The 24,545-nt window shown below is 47.4% G+C and overlaps 1 protein-coding gene and 1 long non-coding RNA gene across 2 annotated transcripts in view; one reads left to right on the top strand and one right to left on the bottom strand.

Moving 5' to 3' along the window:
- The first annotated feature begins 318 nt into the window (after positions 1 to 318).
- On the top strand, positions 319 to 4,565 carry LOC125626869 (uncharacterized). The gene is made up of 2 exons (XR_007353854.2): positions 319 to 887; positions 1,595 to 4,565. It is a non-coding gene; the product is annotated as an uncharacterized LOC125626869 (long non-coding RNA).
- An 8,981-nt stretch (positions 4,566 to 13,546) lies between these two features.
- LOC125626573 (aquaporin-5-like) overlaps positions 13,547 to 24,545 on the bottom strand; it is a 39,799-nt gene continuing 28,800 nt past the window's right edge. The window contains exons 2-4 of the mRNA XM_048829662.1: positions 19,603 to 19,764; positions 19,084 to 19,164; positions 13,547 to 13,735 (exon numbers count right to left, since the gene is read on the bottom strand). Coding sequence (XP_048685619.1) covers positions 13,547 to 13,735; positions 19,084 to 19,164; positions 19,603 to 19,764 — 432 coding nt within the window. The remainder of the gene's footprint in view (positions 13,736 to 19,083; positions 19,165 to 19,602; positions 19,765 to 24,545) is intronic.

Consider the following 24,545-nt stretch of genomic DNA (forward strand, 5'->3'; position numbering starts at 1 on the left):
AGAGCTTAGCCAATGGAAATAAAGTCCTCCCCCTACACACACACACTGAACAGGGAGAGAGAACAGAAAGCCAGCGAGGCCGCTTGCAGCCGGCTAACAGCGCCCGATGCACAAGGCTGCCCGCTTTGCCGAGCCGAGGGACGGCGGAGCGGCGCTGCTTTCCCATTGCTTGATTTTTCTGCTCCGATGTTGCTAGCAGCTGGATTCGAGCATCCTCCCAGCCCTGTTTTGGACAAGGCTCCAGATGCTGCCAGTCTCAGCCCTCGGAGAAAGCTGGGAGAGAGGAGGCAGGGGAGTGCCGGAGGGAGAGAAGCAAAAGCCAGCGGGAGAAGCAAAGAGGGAAAGAGATGCAGGGCCCCGCGCACGCACCGACACGGAGCAGCCGGCAGCAAGCCAGCTGCCTTCTCTTCCCTCAGACAGCAGCTGAGGCAAAAGTTAAGGAAGGGCAGGACTTGGTGGGTAGCTGCTGCAGAAAGGGAGAATGGCTCTAGAGAACTGCGGGGTGCAGTCGGGGGGGGGGGCACGTTTCTTCTTGTCCTTTCTCGTTTCTTCCCCTCTCGCTTTCCGTGAGAGCCTGCCCGCTTCGGGACCCCCTGGCACTGCAGACGCTCCAGAGGAGAGAGTAACTCCTCAGCCACCGCCTCTGTGACTTGTCTCCTCCAGGGAGGCGCAGGGAGAGGGGGCTGCTTCCGAGGAACCTCAGGTTGCTGCTGGGATGATGGTGATGTTCATGAGTCATTAATCAATCAAGCCTCTTCCAGAGTGCAAGGAGGAAGCCAAGAAGCTGCCTCTCTATCCCCAGCCCGAGGGTTTCTAAGGGCTCACCCAGCCGCACGTGGAATTTCCAGTGGTTTTCCTTCCTTTGAATGTACACGTGAAAGGCACCGGTGATGTGTTTGTGTTTAAAAGGGTTTCCCAGAGAGGTCACAGTGGGGAGGTGGGGGTCGAGGCCTGCAATATCCTGCAGGAATAACTCCCAACGCTGCAGCATCCCATCTGCAAGCTGCGGCCCATGGGGCCTTGGCTGCCCAGTTTGGGAGCATTTTTGCTCTGTGTTGGCCCCTTGGATTACAGTGGGGTCCCGGGCTGTGAATGAGGTCCCTGCGCACTCAGTAATGATCGTGATCATACACAATAGCTGCATTAGGTCAGACCCGGCACAAAGAAGTAGGGACTGTCTCCCTTTGTTCTGTGTTTGTACAGCACCTTGCACTCTGGGGCCCTGCTCCCTCACTGAGACTAGCTGCTACCACAATGCAAATAGTAAATAATAATAAAGGGGCATTTCTCGCCCTGGAATAAATCCTGCCTGCCTGCTGGCTGCAGCACAGATGTGAAAGAGAAAAAAATCTCAATTCACTGGATTTGCTCCATGCCTAAAGCATGTGTGTGAATTTCAGAGGGGTGAAATCCTGGGCCACACCTGGGCCACACCATTCACCTGTAGTTAATGGTGAAACTCCCCTTGGCTTCAGTGGGGCCAGGATCTCATCCTGGGATGTTAGAAAGCCCCCAAAGGAAAGTTATTGCAAAGACAGCTGACTTAGCTCACCTCAAACCCCTCTGATCAGCTCTGTCCTCTTTTCACCCCCAGGAGCTGAGTCAGTGAGGGGGGGGGCACCCACCAGTGGTCCCCACAGCAACCACCTCCGGAACCTCACCAAGCGGGCCACAACAACCAGCTCAGCACAGAACGCCATGGGCCGAGTGAGCCGGCGGGACAAGGTCTCCTGCTCCATTGCACAATGGAGCCTGTGCAGTTCAATATGTTGAGCTGGACCTCACTTTTGTCTTTAAGGCAGGAAGCAACACCAGGAGTTGATGCAGAGGAAGGGGCATTTTGCTGCAGGGATAGGGTGTCAAGATGGGCAGGGAAAAGGGGAGACAGAGGTTGGGCAGGGGGGAGATGGAGGCAAAACACTTCCTGTCCTGAGCTAACTGCATGAGCTGCTGCAGCTTGAGCTAAAGCTAGCTAGCTGTGTCTGTAACAGGTACCCCGCTTCTACGGCGCGGGCACCCTCGCCAGTATGTTACACCAGCTCCTTCCTGCAGGTTACTCATGCCCGTGCTTCTGAACTTGGACTCCCCCATTCCAGACAACCCCTCCTAAAGCTGATTCCCCACGGGGCTAAAACCCTCCCCCCGGGACAACATTAACCACGGGAACGCAGTGTTCTGGTTTATCACCCTGGGTGCTGTGGTAATAAGGGTGTGCCCTGAAAAAGCCATAACTCTTTGCACGGCTTGAGCTGGCTTGAGGATTGGGCCAAAAGAAATCTGATGAGGTTCAACAAGGACAAGTGCAGAGTCCTGCACTTAGGACGGGAAGAACCCAATGCACCGCTACAGACTAGGGACCGAATGGCTCGGCAGCAGTTCTGCAGAAAAGGACCTAGAGGTTACAGTGGACGAGAAGCTGGATATGAGTCAGCAGTGTGCCCTTGTTGCCAAGAAGGCCAATGGCATTTTGGGATGTATAAGTAGGGGCATTGCCAGCAGATTGAGGGATGTGATCGTTCCCCTCCATTCGACATTGGTGAGCCCTCATCTGGAGTACTGTGTCCAGTTTTGGGCCCCACGCTACAAGAAGGATGTGGAAAAATTGGAAAGCATCCAGTGGAGGGCAACAAAAATGATTAGGGGACTGGAACACATGACTTATGAGGAGAGGCTGAGGGAACTGGGATTGTTTAGTCTGCAGAAGAGAAGAATGAGGGGGGATTTGATAGCTGCTTTCAACTACCTGAAGAGGGGTTCCAAAGAGGATGGCTCTAGACTGTTCTCAATTGTAGCAGATGACAGAACGAGGAATAATGGTCTCAGGTGTCAGTGGGGGAGGTTTAGGTTGGATAGTAGGAAAAACTTTTTTACTAGGAGGGTGGTGAAACACTGGAATGGGTTACCTAGGGAGGTGGTGGAATCTCCTTCCTTTGAGGTTTTCAAGGTCAGGCTTGACAAAGCCCTGGCTGGGATGATTTAGTTGGGGATTGGTCCTGCTTTGAGCAGGGGGTTGGGCTAGATGACCTCCTGAGGTCCCTTCCACCCCTGATGTTCTATGATTCTATGACCCCCTCCAATGCAAGGATCTCAGAGCACTTTACAAGAACAGTCCAGAGAGGTGCTGTAGGTATTAGCTTCTCTGCCTTGCAGACAGAAACCTGAGACTCGAGGGCCCAGCTCCTCAAAGTATTTAGGCACCCAACTCCCATTGACATCAGTGGGAGCTAGGGGCCAAAATACCTTTTCAGCTCTGGGACTAGGAGTTTAAGTGACTGGCCCAAGGTCACATGCAGCATCAGCGACAGAGCCGGCAAGAGAATGCTGGAGTCCTGTTATGTAGTCCCTTGTGCAAACCACACTCTCTGATGAGAGTAGTTCATGGAGGCAAATGGCACCGGAAACCTCTGCACTGGAGAGCGCACACCAGGGCAGAAGGTACCTGACTGTCCAAGTGAGCCAGCCTCCCCCCGCACACACACCATACAGTTCCTTGCAACCAGGAAATGCCTCCTACCCTGCAGGCTGGGAGCCGTGATAGACACATATCACAGCAGTTCACAGCTAGTCACACTGTCTCGCAAGGATCTACCCAGGCTACCCACATGGCCCCCAGTACCCCGCTGCAATTTAACATGTTCACTCTCTGAACACCCTGGGAGGGAGGCAGCATCTTTAGCTGGACATAGAAACCTTTAACGTTAGATATCCCAATGTAGTGTGATAATAAGGCAGATTGTTAGACCCATGGAAAAAAAAACCCAGCAGATTCAATTATTTTTCTAGCAACTGGCAAATACAGAAGGAAACCAGCCAGGCCTGTCAAATACTGGCCAGATGGTAACCCTACCATCAGAGCACAAACCCAGTCCTCTCTGGAGGGCGCCTGCCTTATCAGCTGCTCAAAGCTTTTTATGGCAGCCCCATAGACTGTGTATTATAGACAGTAAGGGTGAAAACCCAAGACTTAAGCGTGGCCTAGGGCCTGTGCTCTGACTCTGTGCAAGGGGGAATTTCACCCTAAATTGTCACCTATAAGGAGCTCCTCTGTGACACACCCCATCAGAAGACTCCCCCGCCCGCTCAGGGCTCAGGGCACCAACAAGCTCCCTTGTAACGATGGCCCATGCTGTAGCAAGCGCTCCAGAATGATACACACAGCCCATCGCCAGCTCTGTCTTGGGGGCAACCAGCCACTGTTTTAGAAACTCTCTGCTGTGGCTTGATTTCCTCACCCAGCAGCCCAGCTGTTGCTATCCCAGCTGATTGACCGAGGAGGGTGGCCATGAGGAATGAGGAGGCAGCTGCTGATCAGACCCCTGCTGTTGATTTGTGAGGGGGATTTGAAAAGCATGGGGCAGAGTTACCTTCTTTGTTTCCAAACCTTTCCATGGGTGTGGCCAGACGACCTCCTGGATCCGCCCCATTTTTCTCCCCACCCATCTACCAGGAGTTGTAGTAGTGGGGGGTTAGCTTTGCAGGCCAGAAGTCTGGGGAAAGGGCCTTGCAAAAGCCTATGTCTTGTTATACAGAAGCAGTTGGGAACTAATAAAGAGTGTCTCTTTCAAGCACCGAATACCACACTAACTTCCTCCCTGCCTCAGTCTCCCCAGTGGTAGTGTGAGCACTTTCTCCTCTACAGCTTCTGCTGTTCGGAACCATTTCTCTTCCCCACTGGCTCTCCATGTGCTTTCTGATCTCACTTGCAAACCTCCCTCTTTCCCAACTGCTGTGGTAGTGGCCTGATGAGTTATTGCTTTCATTTATTCCCCACAACCTGCCTTTCCCATCCTGTATTCCGTAATTCACACCATTCGCCATCTGCTGCCTTTTATTATTTAACTATGTACAGTGCTTTGGGGACAGTTTGCATAAAGAACGCCAGGCAGCCCTATGCTGGGTATGTTTGCTGAGCTGTTCTCAGTTGTTCATAAGGTCTGCTTGCTGGAGAAGTGGGTAGTTTGTGGGGATTCACTAGACAGCCATAGGACTAGAGAGACAACTGCCTAGTATGCGCATGCGTGCTCGCACGTTTTCACACTCGTGCACCAGTATTGTCTACTGGATGGGAACGGGAACGGCTGACCTGGACCCCTAAGAGGCAGTGGAGGTTTTGCTTTAGCTACCCTGGGAGGGATGGGTGTCTGAGGACCTGCTGTTGCCATGAGGTCGCGGCGGATGTGGTGTGCAGCTTATGGACAATGGCTGTGACAGCAGGAAGGATGGGGTAGTGGTCAGGGGACTAGCCTGGGACTTGGCAGATCCAGGTGCAATTCTCTGCTTCCTCAAACAATTCCTCTGTGACCTTGGTCAAGACCCTTAGCGTCTTCAGCTGTGTAATGGGTTGAACAGCACTGCCGCACAGGGTGCCAGAGAGTTAAACACACTAAAGGGTCTGACATGTTCTGACACTACATCAGTGGGGGCCAGATAAGCCTCAGTGCTAGCTCTTAGTGGCCATGTCCTTATTACACAACCTTCCCATGATGCAACTTTTGTGCCTGGGAGGGGACAGCAGGGCAGTACCGGCTGACTCAGCAATTTGCCCCACATGTGAGGTTAGCTAGGCAGGTGCCTCGCACTCCTTGAGTCTCAATCAACTCTTCTCAGTAAACCAGGGAGACCAGTAGACGTCTCGGTAGGTGCATTGTCTAGGCAGCTTTCTCTCTAGTCCTATGGGGAAACAGAGAACAGAGAATAAGCGTGCCTCGGAAAGTCTCCTCGTCTTCCTCCCACGCAAAGGAGAGGCTGGGAAGCAACAGGGCAGGGAGCTGATCAAGGGAATATTAAAGAACAGATTTGAAGGAAGAGATTGTTTTCCCTCTGGTGTTTCTGCATTGAAAAGACCTCTCCTGCCCTCTAGCGTCTCAACCCACCCCTGCTGCTCTTGGAAGGAAAGCTACTTGGGGTGTTTATAAAAGTATGAAGAAAAAGACGTCAATGGTTTGAGTTTTTTTTTCCTGGACTTTCTCTGTGCTTCTTTGCTGCCAAACAACGGTGAAAGTTCTGAGCCATTGTCACTTTGAAACACGTTGAGAGTGAATGACTCGAATCTGGCTGGGAACAGGATCATCTAGTCTGACCTCCTGCAAACCCAGGCCAGGGAACGTCCCCAAGAGAGATTCCTGCATCAGGTCATTTAGAAAGACAGCCACACTGGATGTAAAGGCTCCAAGTGTGGAGAATCTACTACACGCTTTGGTAAATTATTTCAGTGGTTAATGACCCTCACTACTAAATACGTACACTTTATTTCCTGTTGTGTTTGTCAGGCTTTAGGCTCCAGCCACAGATCTTGTTCTGCCTTTGTCTGCTAGACTGAAGACCTCACCCCACATATTTCAGATGTCTTCACCCCACGTAGGTGCTTGCAGACTGTAATGAAGTCCCTACTGAACCATCTTTTCGATATGGCCAATTGACTGCGCTTCTCGAGTCTCTCACTGTACGACAGGTTTTCAAGATCATGCTCTTCTCTGAAACGTCTATAATTTTATAATAGCCATTTCAAAGTGAGGACAGCAGAACTGGCCACGAGTCCAATAACGGTCTCACCGGTGCTGTATTTAGAGATAATATCACCTCCCTCTCCTCCTCAATATTCCTTCGCTTTAAGCCCTTTTTGCCACACATCACACTGGGAGCTCAAATTCAGGTGATTATCTACAATGACCCCTGTTGGAAGGCCTTTCCAGAGTCACTGCTTTCCAAGATACAGTCCCTGCTCCTGTAAATGTGACCTGCATCCATTGTTCCTAGATGCATGACCTTGCAGTTGGCTGTATTAAAACACAAGTTGTACTAAAACCCAATTTACCAAGCGATCCAGACCCTCTGTATCAGAGACTTGCCCTCAACATTATTATTTTAAAGAATCCTTATTGAGGTTACAGGGACAAACCATCCTGATGTGTAGAAAGAATAGTAAATATGGCAGGTGACCAGCTTGGCTTAACAGTGAAATCCTTGCTGATCTTAAACATAAAAAAGAAGCTTACAAGAAGTGGAAGATTGGACAAATGACCAGGGAAGAGTGTAAATATATTGCTTGGGCATGCAGGAGTAAAATCACGAAGGCCAAATTACACCTGGAGTTGCAGCAGCAAGAGATGTTAAGAGTAAGAAGAAGGGTTTCTTCAGGTATGTTAGCAAGAAGAAGAAAGTCAAGGAAAGTGTGGGCCCCTTACAGAATGAGGGAGGCAACCTAGTGACAGAGGATGTGGAAAAAGCTAATGTACTCAATGCTTTTTTTGCCTCTGTCTTCACGAACAAGGTCAGCTCCCAGACTGCTGCACTGGGCAGCACAGCATTGGGAGGAAGTGACGAGCCCTCTGTGGAGAAAGAAGTGGTTTGGGACTATTTAGAAAAGCTGGACGAGCACAAGTCCATGGGGCCGGATGCATGGGCCCTGCTCCCCCCCCAGCTACGCTCCCCCCCCAGCTACGCTCCCCTGTCCCTAGGAGCCAGAGGGACCTGCTGGATGCTTCCTGGGAGCTGCCCCAGGTCAGCACCACCAGGACTCCCCACCTCGCCCCCCGGCAGGTGCCTCTGGCTCTTAGGGGTGGGGTGGGCATGCATTATGGTGGCCCACGAGCCTCTCCTGCCTGGTTCTGGGGGCAGTTAGGGGACAGGGGAGGGGGTTGGATGGGGCAGGAGTCCTGGGGGACGGGGGTGGGCAATGACCCCCTCGTGGGGTGAGGAGGGAACCCGTTGTTAAGATTTTGGCAGCTCATCACTGGTCCCAAGGGCCGGTCCTGGGGCCAGTTTTGTTCAATATCTTCATTAATGATCTGGAGGATGGTGTGGATTGCACCCTCAGCAAGTTTGCAGATGACACTAAACTGAGAGGAGAGGTAGATATGCTGCAGGGTAGGGATAGGATACAGAGGGACTTAGATAAATTAGAGGATTGGGCCAAAAGAAATCTGATGAGGTTCAACAAGGACAAGTGCAGAGTCCTGCACTTAGGACGGAAGAATCCCATGCACTGCTACAGACTAGGGACCGAATGGTTAGGCTGCAGAAAAGGACCTAGGGGTTACAGTGGACGAGAAGCTGGATATGAGTCAACAGTGTGCCCTTGTTGCCAAGAAGGCCAATGGCATTTTGGGATGCGTAAGTAGGGGCATTGCCAGCAGATTGAGGGACGTGATCGTTCCCCTCTATTCAACATTGGTGAGGCCTCGTCTGGGGTACTGTGTCCAGTTTTGGGCCCCACACTACAAGAAGGATGTAGAAAAACTGGAAAGCATCCAGCGAAGGGCAACAAAAATGATTAGGGGACTGGAACACATGACTTATGAGGAGAGGCTGAGGGAACTGGGATTGTTTAGTCTACAGAAGAGAAGAATGAGGGGGGATTTGATAGCTGCTTTCAACTACCTGAAAGGGGGTTCCAAAGAGGATGGATCTAGAGTTTTCTCAGTGATAGCAGATGACAGAACGAGGAATAATGGTCTCAGGTGTCAGTGGGGGAGGTTTAGGTTGGATAGTAGGAAAAACTTTTTTACTAGGAGGGTGGTGAAACACTGGAATGCATTACCTAAGGAGGTGGTGGAATCTCCTTCCTTAGAGGTTTTTAAGGTCAGGCTTGACAAAGCCCTGGCTGGGATGATTTAGTTGGGGATTGGTCCTGCTTTGAGCAGGGGGTTGGACTAGATGACCTCCTGAGTTCTCTTCCAACCCTGATATTCTATGATTATTTACCAGCCCCGATCTTAGTTGTGGGCCCTACGTATTACTAGTAATACAGATAATAAATCCTATATCGTTACAAGGACATCACACGTGTTCTTTTTGCTGGCATTTCTGCAGAGTCCAAGGACTGAGTGGCTCATGGCAAGGATCTCTCCTATTCCTAGCATGGGTGTCCCGCGGCCCAGAGCAAAATTAATAAATATGGTGAACCCCAGATGAATAACGGGACCCCAGAGCACCAAGGGAACACTGCTGCTGTTGTCCAGAAGTGAGTCCTCTAATGGCTTAGTGTAATATGCCAGGAAGAACCAATTCCAGAAGAGGTGACCTGAATTATTTGCTCAGGATTAATCTAGGTATCTAAACACGTTTGGAGATCGGGGTGTCAGTCTCTCTACTACCAGTTGGCGCCAGCGGTGGTGCCCATTTTGGTGTCATTCACCTTTGTCCACTCAGAGCTGGACTGAGGGTCCCTCAAACTCATGTCACCTATGGACACCCAACAGCCTTCAGGCAGCATTGCCGCTCAACCCGGTGCCCTAGAGATGACAGAATCTTTATAACTCAGTGTCATTTCCGTCCCTGCATTTTTATGAGCCTATGTATGTGTGGGAGAAAGATTTAACCAATTCAAACGCCAGTAGATCTACAAGGCCATTTCATTCCATCCAAACGTAGCAAGTGGCAATTTCTCACGCTACACTGTATTGATTAGCTTCTTGCAGCTGCACTTGGCTACTGTCGTTTATTTCAATGTTCGTACATCAGCGGGGAATCATTTCAATGTGCATCTAGGAAAGGCAGCTAATGAGACAGAGCTTTATTTAAAGAAGGCCTGCAATCCCCAGCTCCTGAGCAGTTCAGGGCTGTATTTTATGGGGACAGTTTTATGAAAAGATGCCATCATATGACATGATTAGATCTGCCACTGTGCAATCAGGGTGGTGAAAAACAACAGGCAAAGCTAATTGCAGACCTGCTGAGTTTAGTGTCTAGTGATTAGAACAGAGGTCTGGACAGAAGAAGTCCTGGGATCTGTTTGCTCCTCTATCCCTGAATATTGGGGAGCAATTAATTTAGGCCCTGCTCCTCAAAGACACGTAGGTGCCTATCTCCAATTGATTTCAATCAGGATTAGACACTTCAATCCCTTGGAGGATCTGTGCCTTAAACAGTCTGCTCTGCAGTTTCCCCAGTCTATCGAAAGGGGCTAATAGCCCCTTCTCGAAAGGGGGACTGCAAGGGTTAATTAATGCTGGTTCAAGGGTGTGAAGACCTGCCCCTGAAGCTGCTAGACCGCATTACAGGGTTGACTCTGCTGCGGAGAGGCACTGCCTAGGCTGATGGAACCGAGCATCTCGCTAATTCCTTTCTCCATAGAATTTTCACTTTGAGTTTTTAGCGTATTTAGTGCTGCTGGAAAGTGCCAGGTTCACAGGCCGGGAGAAGGAAATTCTGTCTTCTCAGAAGCAGTCCAGCACAGGCCTACCCGAATACATCTAGAGAGAGATTGCATCTCCGAGAGTCATTTTGTCCTTGCCCTCTCAGTTGAGACTTCAGCAAAGGCGGCCTTTGAGTGCAATGAACAGCTGTGGTTACTCTAATGTTACTAGTATTGATCATTTGTGTTACCGTCACACCTGGGAGCTTCATCATGGACCAGTTCCCCATTGGCCCGGGTGCTGTACAAAAAAAGAACAAAGAGACAATGAAGACTTGTCCCCTGGCAATTGGACTGAGCCCCCGCCAGCCTGTTTGCGGAGTCCACCAAACAGCCATCAGAGAGATGGTAAAGTTTGGGGTCATTAATAATCACGAACAAATGATCTAGCTGTGAAAGGCTCTGCATCCCGCTACAAAGCCCCTGAGCCATCAGGAGCTCTATCATCCTTCCTTTGGCTATAGAATCATAGAATATCAGGGTTGGAAGGGACCTCAGGAGGTCATTTAGTCCAACCCCCTGCTCAAAGTAGGACCAATCCCCAACTAAATCTGCATATTGAATAAATGTGTCTGCTACAGAGCTGAGCAAATAATTGAGTTTTCAGGTCAGTGGTAAAAAATATCCCATTCAGTTCAAATTGATTCTGATATTTGTCTGAATTTTCAATGTCCATTTTGAAGCTGGTTCAGAGCAAAGATTTGCACCTGGACTCCCAGACCCCTGGTGACCCCCCTAACTACTGGGGTGAAGGCTATCGGGGCATGGGGGCAGTGGCACCACCTCTGCTGGATGGTTTGGAAATGGCTGAAATGATCTATGATGATTCTTCACACAATACACAGTTAACCTGTGGAACTCTTTGCCAGAGGATGTTGTGAAGGCCAAGACTACAATAGGGTTCAAAAGAGAACTAGGTAAGTTCATGGAGGATTGGTCCATCAATGGCTATTAGCCAGGATGGGCAGGGATGGTGTCCCTCGCCTCTGTTTGCCAGAATTTGGGAATGGGTAACAGAGGATGGATCACTTGATGATGACCTGTTCTGTTCATTCTCTCTGGGGCACCTGGCATTGGCCACTGTTGGAAGAAAGGAGACTGGGCTAGATGGACCTTTGGTCTGACCCAGTATGGCCATTCTTATGTGTCAAATTTGTGAATAGTTTCAGGTCAACGAAAATTAATTTTTTTGTGGAATAAAACTAGACATGGAAGGATTCCATTTTATTCAGTAAATGTTGGTAAACATCAATTTCAAGGCGCACACATAAACCAATGAAAAACTATCTCCATCAGCAATAATCGTAACCTACAGACAGGCACAGTAAAAAATATGCTGCTTGAGAATTTATTCGAGTGAGATTGAAGGATATTTACTTTGTATGTTTTGCCATGTGACAGTGACAGTTTGCTGAACTGTTATAAAACTTTAACATTTTGAAATCAGCATATCCTGTCATTAAATAATTAGTCTGATCTTCCCCACCATGAATTCCCACAGCTGCGAAAATTAAAATAGATTAAAAAGTGCTTTAAACATAAATCTCTATATTATCCATCCAAATTAGAAAATCAGAACTCTGCCAAGCTGAAATAAACAATTAACTATGAATCCAAAAAGTTACATCCTGCTCTACATCTGCTGTTCCGACTGGGTAGCATTTCATGCCCCAGCAGCCTGGAATGGGCTGAAGGATCCCTGCCCGTCCCATGGCTGGGAGAGGTAAATGAGGAAGGGGACACTGGCTCCGGAGGACAAGGCAGTGTCCTCTTCCTCCAGCTGGTGGAGGCAAGGAAAAGCTTCCGGGAACCGTCGCCCCTTGGCCATGCTCATTGGCTCCCCTTCCTTGGCTGGGGGAGACAGAGCGAAGATTGCATTCCTGCTTCATGCAAGTGTGAAGAAGTCACTTCACAAGGGGCCAGGTGGGGAAAGGTCGGGGCCTATAGGGGTCATTTCTAGGCTATTGAAGGGTTGGAGCACTGTTTAAAAGATTCTTTTCCTTGAATTAACTTTAAAATCGACCCCTCCAAAGATCTTCTCTTACAGCAGAGTGTGTGTAAAAAGCATCCAGGGTCATGCCAGAGCCCATCATTGTAGTGTCAGATCTTCTCCCAGACAACTAGAGCCATCTCGCACTCGCTGCTTCCCTGCCTGGAGGAGATTGCCTAGTTAGCTTATTGTGGGAGGGGGTTGTTTGTTTTTGGTTGTTTGTGTGCATGTGGGTGGGTGGGTGCTGTGCAGGTGTGAGTGGGCGGGTGTGCTTTGTGCGTGTGCAAAGCTGACAGCAGCTGGCACTCTCCCATATATATCTGAATTCTTTCCATTCCAGCAATGGACGGGGTTAACAACACAGGTGCTTCCAGCTATCCTGACAGTCCCCTTTGAATAGTAGCACTTCCATTCATTGACATTAATTCCCAGAGCGAGTTTCTCTTTCCATTCTGAAGACAAGGCAGTGGAGAGGCTATCTTTGATTGGACAGACTTCTGTTAGTGGACAGGACAAGATTTTGAGTGCTACCGAGCTCTTCTTCGGGTCTGGGGAAGGTGATGAGGGTGGAACACATACCACGTTTACACATGGTGCAAGAACTGGGGAGGGATAGCTCAGTGGTTTGAGCATTGGCCTGCTAAACCCAAGGTTGTGAGTTCAATCCTTGAGGGGGCCATTTAGGGTTCTGGGCCAAAAATTGGGGATTGGTCCCCCTTTGAGCAGGGGGTTGGACTAGATGACCTCCGGAGGTCCCTTCCAACCCTGATACTCTATGATTCTAAGAGACCAGAGTTAACACCTCTGCAGGCATAGGACAAAGGAGGAATAGTGGGTTACAGATTGTTGCAAAGAGCCCTCAATCCAGTGTCTTGATTAAGTCTGGCCTGGAAGGCGGCACATGGCTGATGTACCACGCTCAGTGGCACTGCCAGAGAGGTCTAAAAGACTCTCACCCAGACAGGCACATGAAAGCTTGGCCATTTCACCTCCACCCTTTCCCATTAAAAACCCAAATTGATTATTCAGTATGAAAAATGTCCTGGGTATTTCAGTGTGACTATGGCAAGGGACACAATAGGCCAAGTCAGGATTCCCAGGAGGAGCAATATGAGCATGTTCACTGTCAAAGCAAACTAGTGCTCACACCCCCAGTTCAGATAGAGCAAGGAATTCACTGGGTTTGGGGAAATCTGGGAGACAAACTGGGAAGGACACGAAAATCAAACCATTTCCACCCTAAGTTTCAAAGGACAACAAAAGAAATATGGCCCCAATTATCTAAACCTAGTAAATATCCCAGCTCGGAGCACAGGGGCAGCACCAGATAGCATCCCGGATGCTCCCTATGGTCCATCAGCCCCCAGACGCGACACTGCATTGTTCAACAGCTGTTCTTGGTACATCCCTGTCCTTGCTCCTCAGGGCATCTCGCTCAATCCCATCTCTTGGGTGGTTCTCTCAGCCTTGGATTGCAGGTTGCGCTCAGCCTTTGGTCCCTCCTGCAGCATGGTCAGCCACTGGCGGAAGCCGCTGCCTGTTGGGGCCAGTACCAGCTCATTGAGAATGGCCGCAGCCAGACCCCCGCCAAGTGGGCCCAACCAGAAGACCTGCACAGAGAGTCGGAGCACAGATGTTAATGAGAGTGGGCAACTCTGGGCCTGCCTGGGCTGGGTTGCTTGCAGGGGCACCGGAACAGGGGGGATAGGGCTATGCCCTCCCACTTTTTACCAGCCATAAGGGCAAGCAACGAGGGAGCGGGAGGAGAGGAGTGAGCAGGGGGCGGGGCCTTGGGGGGAAGAGGCAGTGCCGGGGCGGGGCCTTGGAGAGAATGGGCAGTAAAGAGGCAGGGCCTCAGGGAGAAGGGGTGGTGTGGCACAGGGGGGCAGGGTCACAGTTCAGGCACCTGTGGCCCCCACAACTTTTAGGGTACTTCCGCTGCTCCTGGTTGCTTGCTTGCCAGGTTGCTAAAGCAACCTCTTTCTCTGGGAGCAAACTGGTGTAGGATATTCTCAAATGCATTGACAGTTCAAACTCATTCACAATAGAATCTTAGTGGATAACTCATGGTCTGCAGCAGAGCTGCATGAATAAAAGAGGTTTTGATTTGCTGGCAATTCTGAAAAATTGGGGAAAAAAACCTCAACCCCTTGTTTCAGGTCGAACAGAAAACAAATCTTTTTCAAAATTTTGGTCAAATCAAAAGGAAAAAAAAATTTATTTTGGGTCAAAATGAAATGTTCTGTTTGATCCAGAATCCAACATTTCGGTTCGATTGCAAGCATTTTTAAATGTTGTTGAGTATTTCATTTAAATAAAATGAAATGCAATTTTGAAAGAAAAATCTTTTCAAACTGGAAAATTGAAATGTTTCATTTCAAAAATGTCAAAATGAAATATTTCAGTTTTTCAGAATTTTCTTTTTTGTTGTTTGTTTTTCAATTAAAATAATTTTGTGAAACCAACAGAAAATTGCTAACAGTCTCAGTGTCAGTGAATCTCTCTTTTCACCAAACAAATGTTGGGTATGAAAAATGTCACCCCTCTCTCAAAGGTGCTGGAGCTAAGGGTGCTGGGGGCTTCTGCACCCCGTGGGTTGAAGTCGTTTCCACTGTATACAGGGTTTACAGTTTGGTTCAATGGCTCTCAGCACCCCCATTATAAAAAATTGTTCCAGCCCCTCTGCCATCTCTAGACCACAGCCAGGTACTGAGAAGATTGGGACTCAGAAATCCAAGCAGTGGTGTCTCGTTTGGATTGAACCTACCCATCTATATTAGAGGCAGAGATGCTAGCAGTGCCTATAGTTAAGGTTGCCTGACACTTTCCATTATAAGACCCTTTAGTGGTTCCTGTTGCTTTTTCTTTACCAAACATTAACTGTTCATGCTGACATTCCCCATGTAGGACAGCTGCCTCAGGCTGAATTTTTGGGGGAAGTTTCAGCAAAAATGGTTCAGCCTTTCTAAGAATGAGATTAGGGGAAAACACATTGCTCGGACCATGTTAAAACAATTCCCAGCGCCGTCTCATTGAGAAGATCCAGCGCCTCCACGCTTTGGAGCAGGGGCTTGAAATGGGCACCATTTAATGTCCTTTTAACATAGATTTGTGTGTGTAATTGTGGCTCCTACAAAGGCCACAGTCGCCATTGAGGTAGAACCCAGAACCATCAGCACTGAAAACACGAAGCAAGATCCCCAGCCAGTGTAGATTAGCCCAGCTCCGTGAAAACAAATGCAGAGGTGTCTATTTGCATGGGCTGAGGCTGCAGCCCCCAGGCATCTACCACTTTAGCAGACGGAATTGCTCTGTTTCTCCCATTAAGTAAAATTGCTCTGTTTCTCTCATTGTAGTTGTTTGGGCCAACTCCTAGTGGGAAGTATAATCACACCCACAGGTCACTTTGTGAGGTGTTCCCCAGCTCTGGAAGTTCCTTCACCTGTCCCCGACTCAAAAACATTGTCAATAACAAAACTCCCATGGACCCATGGAAAAGAAGCCCTTGAGGAATTCCACCATGATTTCAACAATTTCCATCCCACCATCAACCTCAGCCTGGACCAGTCCACACAAGAGATCCAGTTCCTGGACACTACAGTGCTAATAAGCGATGGTCACATAAACACCACTCTATACTGTTAGGATATAGATATTCAGGCCTGTCTGCAAAGGCCTGTTCTGTGTGTATTCTGATCACTTGGCTAGTTATAGAGGTATAAAAGAAAGAATCAAAATCACTGTCTGCCAGTGTAAGGTCCTTGTCTTACTGTGACAGTTTGAGGCCCTGTGCTTAGGCTAAGGCCTTTGGCTAAGCAACAGAGACAGCCATAAGCTGGGAAGTGAACGGTCACATCCTCACATTCCAAACTAGTCACATTGAAATAAGGTGCTATTGGGTTGTTAGGCACTATCAGGACAGGATTGTATTCCTATCACCTCCAGAGAAAGGGAAGTGCCTAGAAAATATAAAAGGAAACTTAGTTTGATAGCATCCTGTCTGGCAAGAACTCACTTATCAATAGCTGGAATGTGAAATCCTCACTTCTGTATTGTTTTGTCATTATAGTTCCCACTTTGCTATTGTTTGTCTGTATAATCTCTGTCTGGTTCTGTGATTGTTTCTGTCTGCTGTATAATTAATTTTGCTGGGTGTAAACTAATTAAGGTGGTGGGATATAATTGGTTACATAATCATGTTACAATATGTTAGGATTGGTTAGTTAAATTTCAGGAAAATGATTGGTTAAGGTATAGCAAAACAAAACTCAAGTTTTACTATATAGTCTGCAGTCAATCAGGAAGTGAGTGGGTGTGGGGGTGGGAATGTGTGTGAGGGAGATGGGAAGAGGGAATGGGGGTAAGAAAATTGGAATCATGTTTTGCTAAAGGGGGAAATGGGAACAGGGAATGGGAGTAAGGAAGTTGGAATCATGTTTGGCTAAGGGCAGGAATGGGAACAGGGACACAGGTGTAAGGCTCTGTGGTGTCAGAGCTGGGAAGGAGGATACTAAGGAAGGAAACTGGAATCATGCTTGCTGGAAGTTCACCCCAATAAACATCGAATTGTTTGCACCTTTGGACTTCGGGTATTGTTGCTCTCTGTTCATGGGAGAAGGACCAGGGAAGTAAGTGGGTGAAGAAATAAGCCCCCTACCATATACCAGAAACCTACTGACAGCTATACTTACCTACATGCCTCCAGCTTTCATCCAGACCACACCACACGGTCCATTGTCTATAGCCAAGCTCTACGATACAACCGCATTTGCTCCAGCCCCTCAGACAGAGACAAACACCTACAAGATCTCTATCAAGCGTTCTTACAACTACAATACCCACCTGCTGAAGTGAAGAAAGAGATTGACAGAGCCAGAAGAGTACCCAGAAGTCACCTACTACAGGACAGGCCCAACAAAGAAAATAACAGAACGCCACTAGCCATCACCTTCAGCCCCCAACTAAAACCTCTCCAACGCATCATCAAGGATCTACAACCTACCCTGAAGGACGACACATCACTCTCACAGATCTTGGGAGACAGGCCAGTCCTTGCTTACAGACAGCCCCCCAACCTGAAGCAAATACTCACCAGCAACCACACACCATACAACAGAATCACTAACCCAGGAACCTACCCTTGCAACAAAGTCCATTGCCAACTGTGTCCACATATGTATTCAGGGGACACCATCATAGGGCCTAATCACGTCAGCCACACTATCAGAGGCTCGTTCACCTGCACATTTACCAATGTGATATATGCCATCATGTGCCAGCAATGCCCCTCTGCCATGTACATTGGCCAAACCGGACAGTCGCTACGTAAAAGAATAAATGGTCACAAATCAGATGTCAAGAATTATAACATACAAAAACCAGTTGGAGAACACTTCAATCTCTTTGGTCACTCCATTACAGACCTAAAAGTGGCAATTCTTCAACAAAAAAACTTCAAAAACAGACTCCAACGAGAGACTGCTGAATTGGAATTAATTTGCAAACTGGACACGATTAAATTAGGCTTGAATAAAGACTGGGAGTGGATGTGTCATTACACAAAGTAGAACTCTTTCCCTATGTTTATTTCCACCACCACCCCCCGCCCACTGTTCCTCACATGTTCTTGTCAACTGCTGGAAATGGCCCACCTTGATCATCACTACAAAAGGTTTTTTTTGTTTTGTTTTTGTTTTTGTTTTTTTCCTCTCCTGCTGGTAATAGCTCACCTTTCCTGATCACTCTCATTACAGTGTGTATGGTAACACCCATTGTTTCATGTTCTCTGTGTATATAAAATCTCCCCACTGTATTTTCCACTGCATGCATCCGATGAAGTGGGCTGTAGCTCACGAAAGCTTATGCTCAAATAAATTTGTTAGTCTCTAAGGTCCACAAGTACTCCTTTTCTTTTTGTGAATACAGACTAACATGGCTGCTACTCTGAAAACTCTCCTTGAGTCCAGTGGGGTCAGGATCTGAGATTCTCCGAAAAAAGACAATGAGATTTGCAACAATTGGGTCTTTTGCTTTTTTTTTTTCTTCTAATCCCTCCAATTCCATTACAAGTTAAGTCTCTTTATGGAGACATGAATAACCGGGGAAGCCTGCACAGGATTGTGCTCTGCACGTATCCTGATTGAGAGCTTTAATAACCTGCCATGCGGGATGTACTTTCTGTTGCACTCATAAAGCAAAGAAGGAAATTGGCATCATCAGTCTCAAACAGAGGAAGAAAAGGCAGAATTGTCAGCAGTGGTACTAAAAACGCCAGGCTTTGCCCCAAGCAGTGGCAATGTAAACACAATCCTCGCTGAAACCAGCTGGCATTTCATCTCCCAGGGACCTGGGGCCTGATTATAAATCAGGCACAACCCATTGGACTAAGTGGAGTGACACTGGTATGGAACCGGTGTGAGATCAGAATCAGGCTCTGCGCTGAAGTTCCAGCTGTGGTTATTCTCTCCAATGGACTTGATTCTGCCATCCCCCCTCACACAGAGCACGCTGTCTGCTGAAAGTGGTAAGATTGCTCTTTACTCCTGTTAGCGCTGCAGAAGCCAGGACAGCTATGTGGAAGTGAGCCAGCCCAAGTCTGTTCCAGCTTGTGCATCACCAACAGGATTGGTTGCTAATTACCTACGTTACAAATGTGCCATTGAAGGCCACGGGCTGCACAGGGTGTCAATGGAAGCAGAAACTGGTCTTCAGGAACTTTATTACTGGGGATAATGCATGAAAAGGAGAGGGCCAAGCTTGACCCTCAGATCCCAGGAGGCTCTGGCCGTTCTGGTAGCCAGAAATTACCTACCATTGTACTTGGAACCTGGGCACACTTGATCTGAGTAGGCAATAAACCCAGAGACCCCACAATGCCATTTGTACAGTCGCTTGCTGGAAAAGAACCACACTTGAAGCACTGCACAGTCTAAACCAGGCTTGGAAAGAGCTCACTTACCCAGTGATTAGCAAATTCAAAAGTAATCAAAGCAGGGCCCAGTGACCGGGCAGGATTCATGCTGCATCCAGTGTAATCGATCTTAAGAGAAAGAGTGAGAGAGACACAAGATAAACAGGGAGGCTGCAGAAGTTGTCAAAGGGGGGAAGCGTAGGGATCCCAAGTAGCAGGATAACTTCTGCAGATGCATCAGCCTGACTCCCTAGGGTATGTCTACAGTGCAATTAACCCCCGCAGCAGGCCTGCGTCTGCTGACTCAGGCTTGGACTGCAGGGCTGTAAATTGTGATCTAGACCTTCGGGCTCAAGCTGCAGCCCAAGCTCTGGGCCCCATGTGAGCGGGGAGGGTCACAGAGCCTGGGCCTCAATGTCTACATGGCAGTTTTACAGCCCTGAAGCATGAGCTCTGACAGTCCAAATCCAAAGACTCCCAAAAGAGTTCTGCCCAAGGGCAGCCTGCAGGACCAGGCTTCCTGAAAGGGATGAGCTGCTGCAAGCTTGATGTGACCAAAGTACTCACGGCAACCAGGTGCCCCAGCATGACAGAGAGCCCGATGACCAGGTGCCTGCCCTTGGAAGGGTCTTTCTTGCTCCCGGACGTGGCGAGGATGCAGAGGACCAGCTGGAAGGAGATGATCACCTCTATGCTGAGGGCTTGCAGGAGCGTGACCCCCGGAGCCAGCTGTACTTTCAGAAGCAGAGACAAAACAACAGCATTACAAGGTGGAGAGGTTCCGCGGGGGCCAGGACTTGGCCTCTGCTGGGCTATGGGGAATGGCAGGCACCAAGTGCAGATAATGCCTCGGGAGTGTTCCCGGCTCCGGGGCAGGGCTGAATTACCCAATAGGCAGACTAAGCACATGCTTGGGCACCAACAAAGCAGGGGGCACCAAAAAAACAGATTTTTTTTGAAAAAATATGATTTGATATTTCAAAAAAAGCATCAAAGTAGTCATGATGGGAAAAATCAGAACTTTGTTAGTCTTCCTTACACTCCACTCCACACTCTTCCCCCGTTTTTCTGTTCTCTTTTTATTACTTATCCCCACCTAAACCAGGGGGGCATCCTACTAACGTGGATCAAAATAATGCGAGGAAATCAGATCCTGTCATGTATTGCAATAAATTTATGTTTTATTATTGATATATTCTTCTGAGTTATATATACTTGTATCATACTTATCCAAGACAATATGTGATGAACTCATTGGTCTAATGAGTGACAATGTTCGTTCAGCTATTGTGGATGAAATAAGTACTGCAGGGTACTTCAGTTTATCTGTTGACTCTACACCTGATCTTTCACATATTGATCAATTGAGCATTGTACTAAGATGTGTCTCCCACAGATGGAAAACCAGTTGAACAATTTATAACATTCCTCAATTTGAAAAGCCACACTGGTGAAGAAATGGCAAATCAAGTACTGCATTATCTGTGCCAAGTTTGCAAAATAGATTTCTCAAAGTGCAGAGGTCAATCTTATGACAACGCTGCCAACATGTCAGGGCGTTAGCAAGGAATGCAGAAGCAGCTTTTAGAACAGAATAAACATGCCATATTCATACCATGTGCTTCACACTCTCTCAATCTTGTTAGCTGCAGTGCTGTTGATTGTTGTCCAGTGGCAGTAAGTTTTTTCTCAACAGCCCAGTTACTTTCTCTGCCTCAACACACCAATGGGCAGTTCTTAAAACAAATTTGGGCAATGATCATGTGTTGAAATCTCTTTTTAATACTCACTAGCAGGCACATGCAGTGGCAACAAGTGCAATTCTGGAGTCCTACTCAAAGATTGTGGATGCATTAGAAAGTATAGCTGAAGACCAATCACAAAAAGGAGAAACTATATGAGAGGCAGAAAACATTGCAAACAAGATGCAAGAACTAGAGTTTGTATTCATGTTGACCACATGGACCACATGGTGGAATGAGATTTTACACTTTGACCACACAAGTCAAGCTCTCCAAGAAAAAGAATTGGATTTGAAAACATGTGCAGACCTCTGTCAACCATTAGCAGACCATTTACACACTTTGAGGAATGATTTAGAAAGATTTGAAGACATATCAAAAGATATCTTGCCTGATACTTACTACAAAGAAGCCCAGTCCCGCAAGCGAATCAGGATAAAACAAGCAAATGATAGCAGTGCAACAGAAACAGCATTGAATCCTAGAGACAAATTTCACGCATCTACTTACTACGCTATAATAGATACACTTGAAGCTCATATGAAGAGGAGAGCTGAAGTGTACAAAGTAGCATCAAGTAGATTTTCTTTTCTAAACAATATGGCCTTATCTGACGAACAATATTCACAAGGTTCCCAAAAGCTAGTTGACTCATAACCTGTTGACTTGAATATGAATCTCTGTGGAGAAGTACAGCAGTTCCACTGTTATATGCGTGCAAAGTTTAATGAAACAGGAAAAATGAAATTCAGTCACATTGAGCTTCATGACACAATATTGAAAGACGGAATACGATGCGTATTTCCAAATGTAGAGATCGCAGTATGGATTTTTCTAACACTGATGATTACTAACTGCTCCGCAGAATGCTCTTTTTCTCAGCTGAAAAGAATAAAAAACCCTCAGAGAAAAACAATGTGTCAGGACAGGCTTGATTCACTTTCCCTAGTGTGTATGGAAGCGGACATGCTTCGTCAAGTCAGCTTCGATGAACTTGTCCAGAATTTTGCAATCAGAAAATCTAGAAAGAAGCTATTTTAATTTCAGCATACATATAAGTTGTGTCATTTAGAAAAATAAAATTTTATTTTACGGGATAGTATTGTTTTTATTTTGAATTAAATATGGGGGGGCACCATAATCTTTTCAGTGCTTACGGCCTCTAAAGGTCTTAATCCTGCCCTGCTCAGAGGTGTTCACAGCACAGGAGGACAAGGCAGGCTACCACAGCACAGGCAGCTGCTGGGCAGAGGAATTGCACTGGTGGTTCCATTAAGGCCAAAGTCCTTCATGCCCTGGCAGCAATGGTGGGATGTGGCTTACTGTCACTCTTTTCTTCCACCATCATTTACAAACAGGGGCGAGGGCACTGGACTGGCACGCAGAGTTCAGTTCCCTGCATGGCCACTGCCACCCTTCAGCAAGTCACTACGCTGTTCTGTGCCTCAGTTTCCCCATCTGTACAATGGGGATAATGATACAGACCTCCTTGTAAAGGGCTTTAAGCTGTACTAATGGAAAGCCCTAGGTATTATTATTATTAATTATTATTATTATACCCAGAGAGGTTTGGCAACCTGCACCTATGTGTGAACACACACACACACAAACCTGCTTACCAGTGTGCAATCACATAACACCTCCCCTCCATATACTGCAGTTCCACACTCACTGGCCCCATGCTCTGACACACAGGCACATACAGACCCTCAGCCATGCACACACCCAGCCACACACACACACCATTACCCCCAAATTCACACACACACACACACCCCAGCTCTTCGCCCAGAACTGTATGGGCACACTCGGCCAGCACCTTTCCTTGCACCTGATCACAAACACACCGCATTCTCTATCCCTTCCCTTTTTAAAATTCTTACTCATGTTTATCTCATCAGTGCCTAAGGACATGTGTAATGCTGACAGACCCTGGTCGTTGGCAGGCAGGATCGAACCGGGGACCTCTGGAGCTTAGTGCATGAGCCTCCACCGCATGAGCTAAAAGCCAATAGGCTGATAGCTAAGGCTGTAGAGCAGACTCATTTTATCTCTCTCCCTCTAAGTGGTCTCGGTGCCACTAGATGGGATGAAACACCACGCCCAGGAGGTGTGTGGGTTACACATGAGAACGGCCAAACTCGGTCAGACCAAAGGTCCATCCAGCCCAGTATCCTGTCTTCTGACAGTGGCCAATGCCAGGTGCCCCAGAGGGAATGAACAGAACAGGTAATCATCAAGTGATCCATCCCCTGTTGCCCATTCCCAGCTTCTGGCAAACAGAGGCTAGGGACACCATCCCTGCCCATCCTGGCTAATAGCCATTGATGGACCTATCCTTCATGAATTTTTCTAGGGTTTTTATTGAACCCTGTTATAGTCTTGGCCTTCACATCATCCTCTGGCAAAGAGTTCCACAGGTTGACTGTGCATTGTGTGAAGAAAGACTTCCTTTTATTTTAAACCTAATGCCTATTAATTTCATTTGGTGACCCCTAGTTCTTGTGTTATGAGAAGGTGTAACTAACACTTCCTTATTTACTTTCTCCACACCAGTCCTGATTTTATAGACCTCTATCATATCTCCCCTTAGTCATCTTTTGTCCAAGCTGAAAAGTCCCAGTCTTATTAATCTCTCTTCTGACAGAAGCTGTTCCATACCCCTCATCATATTTGTTTCCCTTTTCTGAACCTTTTCCAATTCCAATATAACTTTTTTGAGCTGGGCGACCACATCTGCATGCAGGATTCAAGCTGTGGGCGTACCAGAGATTTATATGGCAGCAATATGATATTTTCTGTCTTATTATCGATCCCTTTCCTAATGATGCCCAACATTCCCTTAGCTTTTTTGACGGCTGCACATTGAGTGGATGTTTTCAGAGAACTATCCACAATGACTCCAAGATCTTTCCTGAGTGGTAATAGCTGTTACCCCAACATTTAAACCCCAACATTTTTTATGTATAGTCGGGATTATGTTTTCCAATGAGCATTACTTTGCATTTATCAACACTGAATTTCATCTGCCATTTTGTTGCCCAGTCACCCAATTTTGTGAGGTCCCTTTGTAACTCTTCTCAGTCTGCCTGGGACTTAACTATATTGAGCAGTCTTGTACCATCTGCAAATTTTGCCACCTCATTGTTTATCCGTTTTTCCAGATCATTTATGAATATGTTGAACAGTACTGATCCCAGTACAGATGCCTGGGAGACAACACTATTTACCTCTCTTCATTCTGAAAACTGACCATTTATTCCTACTTTTTGTTTCCTAGCTTTTAACCAGTTACTGACCCACAAGAGGACCTTCCCTCTTATCTCATGGCAGCTTATTTTGCTTAACAGCCTTTGGTAAGGGACCTTGTCAAAGGCTTTCTGAAAATCTAAGTGCACTGTATCCCCCTTTTCCACATGCTTCTTGTCTCCCTCAAAGAATTCTAGTAAATTGGTGAGGCATGATTTCCCTTTGCAAAAACCACGCTGACTCTTCCCCAGCAAGTTATGTTCATCTCTGTGTCTGATAATTCTGTTCTTTACTATTGTTTCAACCAATTTGCCAAGTACTGAAGTCAGGCTTACTGGCTTGTAATTGCCAGGATCATCTCTAGAGTCCTTTTTAAAAACTGGCATCGCATTAGCTATCCTCGAGTCATTTGGTACAGAAGCTGATTTAAATGACACGTTATAGATGACAGTTAGTAGTTCTGCAATTTCATGTTTGAGTTCCTTCAGAACTCTTGGTGAATACCATCTAGTTCTGGTG

The sequence above is a fragment of the Caretta caretta genome, chromosome 27 (assembly GCF_965140235.1).
Source record: "Caretta caretta isolate rCarCar2 chromosome 27, rCarCar1.hap1, whole genome shotgun sequence".
In the NCBI taxonomy this organism is placed as follows: domain Eukaryota; kingdom Metazoa; phylum Chordata; order Testudines; family Cheloniidae; genus Caretta; species Caretta caretta.